This window comes from Cibotium barometz, chromosome 29 (assembly GCF_041138505.1).
Source record: "Cibotium barometz isolate CiBa-2024 chromosome 29, ASM4113850v1, whole genome shotgun sequence".
Lineage (NCBI taxonomy): Eukaryota > Viridiplantae > Streptophyta > Polypodiopsida > Cyatheales > Cibotiaceae > Cibotium > Cibotium barometz.
The window spans coordinates 19,704,545-19,710,843 of record NC_141074.1 but is presented as its reverse complement, the minus strand read 5'-3'; the positions used below and the strand labels follow the sequence as shown (position 1 = coordinate 19,710,843).

The window sequence follows — 6,299 nt, the reverse complement described above, 5'->3', positions numbered from 1 at the left end:
GTGTAGTGAGAGATTGAGCTAAGGAGGAGGACGCAAGCTGGTTCCCGGTTGGCTTTAAGCATGTGTTTTTTTCTCAACACAAGGAGGCAAAAAAATCCCACTCTGCAATGGGTTTTTTCAAAAAGTTGGGCAAGCCACCAAAAAGCACCATATCCTAGGCACTGCAATGTGAGCCAAGATGGGTCCTTTTCTACTGATTCCTCTGCAAAAGAGACTAGGTAGCCCCCCTCCCTCTCTCTCTAGATTCTCTCTCCTGCCCTCTTCCTCTCTCTTGGGTTGAGAGAAATAACAGTCGCCAATGGCCATGTGCTATACCTGCTCCCTCCACTACATAGCTTTCCTTTTTGCACTCACTCTGAGCTTTCTCCCCCACCCACCATATCATGAGCCTTTGTCGCACCCTCTCTCTCTACGTTCTAACCACTCTCCCCTTCAGACAGCAAAGGCAATCATCTCCCTCTCTCTCTCTCTCTCTCTCTCTCTCTCTCGTTTCCCTCCTATTCCCGCTTGCAACAAATTGAAAGCAATCCAAGGAGCGTCGCTGTTGGTCAAGTGCCACATGTTCTCTCTCTCTCTCTCTCTCTAGCTTTGACAACGTATCTCTCTCTCTCTCAATTTGGCCATGTGAGCTCTACCCACATGAGCATGTCCGTGAGCTTCTTGATTCCCCCTGTCTAGAAACACCCCCTTTTGTTTGAGCTACCACATTTCAACAAACTAAAGTCGACATGGGCTTCTGAAAGGGCTTGTAAAAATTCTCTTGCTTTAGTGTCTTCACGCAGGCAGGCAAGCTAGGTTGGTGCATTATATAAAAACACACATACACACGCACACACACAAGAGGCCCTAGTGAAGAAGGAGACCAAGTGAAACGTGACTCTTGGGCGGTTGCCCCTATTTGAGCTCTCAAAGCCCACTTCAACAGCTCTCTTGTGGTGCCAAAACTCTTCAGTTCCTACATGCAAAATAAACTCATATGAAGAAGAGAAGCCCCTCTTGAACCCTATCATGGCAGTACTCCATGCGTTGCCCCCCACTACACGCTTGCATTGCAGAGAGTGGCTACTATAAGAAAACCACTAAAGAAATGGGCCCTGTAACGCCAGCTTAGCGGTACCTCCTCCCCCTCTGGAGTGGCGGTGTTGCCAAATTGGGGGCCTAAATGGTTGAAGCTAAGTTTGAGTCCCAGCTATGGAGGTGCCTCCTCTTAGCTCTCATGTTGACAAGCTTCTACAGTTTGCCGGTGTCTTCTTCAAGGTTTTATAACAGCCAAAAGCTCGCCAGAACTAGAGACCACCTCCAGCGTCTGAACAAGCCTGCAATTAAGAGCATTCAGGTATCACCACATCATTGCCTGTCTTCCACATTTGGCATTGTTTTGATTTCGTCTTCTTCTCTTGGATACATTTAGCTCTTAAACGTTAATTACTTTTGTAGTTAAGCTTAGACCTTCGAGGTGCTTCCAGTCTTTGCTTGCTATATCAGAACATTTTAGTGATTTTTAGTGACACTAAGCTCCTCTGATTAAAGGCCATTGCTCTACTCTGCAGAGCCCAGATGGAGACATTATCGACTGTGTTTTGCTCTCTCAGCAACCTGCACTTGACCACCCAAAGCTAAAAAACCACAAAGTTCAGGTTAGTTTTGGAGCCATAAAGCTGCAGAAGTCTAGCTCCTTAGTAATGCGTTTTGCTGCAGATAAACTTATAATTAAAGTTATATGAAGACGGGCTTATGCCAATTTAAATGCTGGTTTATGCCAACTCATGAATGGGTTGAAGGTTTTTTCTGGGGGAAAAAAAAGGGTTGTATACAATCTTTTTCAAACTAAGCAGAGGTTTTTTTTTTTGGGGTTGATTTTTTGTCTAGATGTCACCTCCTACACTACCTGAAGGTTTGAGGGGAAAAGAAGAAGCAGAAGAGATTGAGAAGAATGGTGATTTTCCTAAGTTCAAACAGCTATGGCAGCAAGTAGAGAAGTGCCCAAATGGCTCAGTCCCCATGAGAAGAACTACAGAAGGTGACTTGCTGCGTGCCACAAAGATGATACACTACGGAAAAAAGCACCACAAGCCCATCCAACCCCCTCCAAAATCTCCTCAAATTCGCAACGCTCTTAACGAGAATGGCCATCAGGTTAAACTCCCTAATCTGCCATCAATAATCACATTTTCGGTAGCAAAACCCTCTAATTCGTTCACTAGCAAGGGCTATATCGGGAGTTAAGCTGATGGGCAGTAAGCTGGCTAGATCCTGTATAGCCTCCACTATCATTTGCTAACTTAGGTCAAGTCAGTGTTCTATTAGATATTTAGGCACGCAATTAGTACTCTAGGGAGGTTTTATTAGTTGTTTACGGATAGTAAGTTTGTTTAATGGATAGCAGGCTAGACCCTCTAGTTGAATGGATAGTAGGTTAGACCACCTAATTGGCTAGTTCTTAGTAATCAAAGATCAAATGTGTGGCCAGCACTCTTACTTGCTCCCAAAGTTACAAGCTGAAAAGTCTCCACCAGTTTTTAGCTTGCTTGACCAAAATCCTTGACTATCTTGTAATTAACAAGTAAAAAGTAGCAGTTAGACCCTCTTTTCCATTAGGGAGAATGGTGCTTCCCCTTTGCTTGTAGTCTGAAACAAGTTTTCATTGGGGGGAAATATTTCCAAGGTGGGGAAATGGCAGGGGAAACAGTAAGGGAAATGTTTTCCCAATAACAGTGGGTGTTTCTCCTCCAAAGCCCCCAATTTCACATCTCTACCACTTGAGCTATCACCTCATTGGCCATTCTCTTGATCTCTTACATCTCCATGTGTTTCTTCTCTCCCTTTTCTTCACCCTTCTCACCCTTATTTTTCATCTCCCTCTTGACATGGTGTTACCTTGTTTAGCGCCCCCAAAACTGTTTCCGTTTCTTTTTTTTTCTTTTTGTTTTTTGAGGAAGGTTTGAAATTAACAAGATATGGATATTTACACTTGGCTTGTGTATACAACTCACACACCACTGTCGGCAATTTGTACAAGGGTGCACATCCAACGTAATCAGCGAGGATCGAACCTTGGACCTTTGGGATAGCACTCGTCCTCTTTTACCAACTGAGCTATTGCGGTTTCCATTTCATAGTTTCTTGTAACTATTGTTGACTGACTCCAGGTTGCCGCCTTGCCTTGGTGGTCATCTGCAGGCTTGAGCATGTTAAGATCTCCCTCCATGCATCATGTGTCTGTTTGCCTAGGGCAGGCCTTGTCTCGAAAGCACTTTACTTTTCTGAGAAGCTCCTCCTTGTCTTGCAGCATGCCATAGCTTATGTTGAAGGGGATAACTATTATGGAGCTAAGGCTATCATCAATGTGTGGGACCCCTCTATAGATGTGCCAAATGAATTCAGCCTTTCTCAAGTATGGGTCTTGGCTGGGTCATTTGAAGGTGACCTGAACAGCATAGAAGCTGGTTGGCAGGTGAGCTTAACCTCATCTTTTAAGCAGTAAATCCTCTCTTTTTCTATTGGGCTTGTTTAGACTGAAGTTTTAACTAAATTCATAGGTGAGCCCTGACCTCTATGGGGATAACAACACTCGGTTGTTCACGTATTGGACGGTAAATTTGACCCTCCATCTGCTCTCTTATCCCTTCTCTAACTTAAGTTTTGTGGCTTGAAATCTTAGTTCTTTTCCATGGTTTTTTTTTTCTCAGAGTGATGCATACCAAGGGACCGGGTGCTATAACTTACTCTGCTCAGGATTTGTACAAATAAGCGATCAAATTGCCTTGGGTGCCACCATTTCGCCTGTTTCAGCTTATGATGATAAACAATTCGACATAAACATCCTCATCTGGAAGGTATTCAGAAGTAAATTAACCTATGGTAGCTTAATAAACGCATCAAATATAGCCAGCAGGCTCTAGCTTCAGTGGTGACACCCTGGACTTGTTGATGCACAAGTCTAGAGTCCGACTTGGCACTTGATATAATTGAACTCCCAAAAAAGACAGATTGAACAGACATTAGGCTATTTATTTGGTTAATTTGGACTCTCTACTGTATCAGGATCCTAGAGCAGGTGATTGGTGGATGTCATTTGGGCAGAGCTGTGTGTTGGGCTACTGGCCATCTTCTCTGTTTTCATACTTAGCAGACTCAGCAACGATGGTGGAGTGGGGAGGGGAGGTGGTCAACTCGGAGCCGAATGGCCGCCACACGTCCACACAGATGGGCAGTGGCCATTTCCCATCAGAGGGCTTTGGCAGGGCCTCCTATTTCTCCAACTTGCAAGTCGTTGATGCCACCAACAACCTCCGGGCACCCGGGAATCTCAACACTTTCTCAGAGAACTCTGCCTGCTATGATGTCCAGGATGGCTACAATGGGGAATGGGGCTACTATTTCTACTATGGAGGACCTGGCTACAATGATGGGTGCCCGTAGCCTGTAGGGACAGTTAAATGGCGTAATTTTCTGCCCTTTTTTTTTTTTGCCTGCATCTCGATGCAGCAGTTATGGCAGGAAGAAGAGAGCAAAGTTCAAACCTCTTGCAAGGAGATAACAAATTATGATTCCAGCGGTTATGGTTTGCACATTGTGCTACAACAGGAAGGCAACTGCTTTTCATTAAAGCTCTGTTATGGTCAGTAGAAGTGGGTGGTCGACTGGTAGGAAAAAAGCAAGAAAAAAACAAAAAAGCAAAACAGGAAAGTAGAAGGCAACCTTAAATGTACAAGCTTGGCTGTGTGGGGTGGCAATTCAACTCTACTATCACACCTATAAAATCTCTTTGAGTGGGTTTTCGGAGCCCACAACATGGGTGCTTTTCTTAATCTTTTTCTTTGGAGATGGGTGCAACCCTGGTCCAGCTACCTTGTGGATTTAGTGGTTGTTTAGGCTTAATTACACATTAAGCCTTGTTAATTATCCTTCCAAGAAAAGGCACATTATCATGTAAAGCTAATCAGTAGCCCAAACCTTTTTTTTTTGGTTGAAAATTATGAGCAAATTTCCCCATGGCAATTTTATGTTCTTTTTGGTTCAGGTGTTTGAGCTGTTTTTCCTCAACATTCAAATAAGGAATTGTAGTGGTCACTGAAATAATTCCGAACGAAGTAAGTAAAGTTTCTTTCATTTAAATACTGGCAGACGCCAGGGTCATGATGGGCATTGGGAACGTTTGCCGGTCCAGTGCCGGCGCAGCCGGGCGGGCAAAGGAGCAGGGGCGTAACGCGTTGTGTGTGAGAACTTGGAAGGGTCCTCGTCTGACACACGCAGCCAGAAATTCATTATTAAAAATTTCACAGAAAATCACACGTGTACGAAAGAAATAAGAGCTGCGCGCGCCCGTGAGTCACTGTGGCCCACCTGCCAACGGGTCACGTTACTCACTGCCGGCTTAAGGAGTTAGTGAGGGCTAAACACTCGTGTGTAGTACGTGACACGTCCCCAGGTCCCCTCAGGCAGGAAGGGTGACCGGATAGAATTCTCATTACTTTTCTTCCGTTGGGGCATATATATAATACAGGACAGTCGCCGGGCTTTTCTCATTTACGCTTTTCTTTGGCAAAGTAAAACTTGTCATCCCATGCCTTCAAAAGTGTCTCATTGCGTTGCATTGCAGGAGAGGGTACTAAAGGAAATGCCATCAGGGTACTAAAGGAAATGAGGCTTTACACCTCACGGTGAGGGATTGAACACTGAACACATTAAAATTTTATTTTAAAAAAAAGGATAAAATGTCTCAAGAAGGGCTCTTTATAAAGGTCTTTTTAGATTAATTAGGTTGAAATATTTGCATTTATGAAATTGTTGGTTTTTTTAGATTCAAGGTCTATTGAATTTAATAGAATCCATATTATGTGTATATCTTAGGAGTTCATTATAGTTATCTCCAATAAAGTTAAGTAGAAATGCCATATTTTTATATGGGGGTATGGAGTTTGTAAAAGGGTTTTTTTTGGATATAACCTCTCATCAATCCATAAATCTATGTTTTTCTTTTGTTGCATCTTCAATATTTTTTTTAGAAGGAGCAGTATACAAAGTATTAGGTTTATTTCTTTTACTTAGAGGTTTATATTCATATTCAAGCTCGATGTATAGGTTGTAAATGTTTCTTTTCTCTATTCTTTCTTGCTCTTGATCTTTCTGCTATCTTCTTGATTCTCCTTGTGTTTTTCTTTGTTTTTGATTAGTAGAAAAATTTGAATGGAAAGAGAAAGGTGTTAAAATAATAAAAAGAAATAAAGAGTCCAACTAATTTGCAAGAAAAACTTTGATTTTAAAAGTACCAATACTTGCAAACTTTGATATGTAAT

General features: G+C 42.8%; 1 protein-coding gene across 1 annotated transcript; it reads left to right on the top strand.

The window, feature by feature from the left end:
* The first annotated feature begins 317 nt into the window (after positions 1 to 317).
* On the top strand, positions 318 to 5,001 carry LOC147621942 (protein neprosin-like). Its single transcript, XM_086822952.1, has 7 exons — positions 318 to 1,336; positions 1,551 to 1,637; positions 1,870 to 2,136; positions 3,290 to 3,454; positions 3,540 to 3,593; positions 3,690 to 3,836; positions 4,045 to 5,001. Exons 1-7 carry the CDS (start codon positions 1,163 to 1,165, stop codon positions 4,420 to 4,422), a joined length of 1,272 nt encoding a protein of 423 aa, XP_086679078.1. The 5' UTR covers positions 318 to 1,162; the 3' UTR covers positions 4,423 to 5,001.
* The last annotated feature ends 1,298 nt before the right edge of the window (positions 5,002 to 6,299 follow it).

Bases quoted from the DNA above. Each gene is read 5' to 3' on its own strand.
- LOC147621942 (XM_086822952.1), top strand. From the start codon at position 1,163: ATGGTTGAAGCTAAGTTTGAGTCCCAGCTATGGAGGTGCCTCCTCTTA. The intron at 1,337-1,550 runs GTATCACCACAT...TCTACTCTGCAG, and splicing joins CTGCAATTAAGAGCATTCAG to AGCCCAGATGGAGACATTAT. The intron at 3,455-3,539 runs GTGAGCTTAACC...CTAAATTCATAG, and splicing joins GCATAGAAGCTGGTTGGCAG to GTGAGCCCTGACCTCTATGG.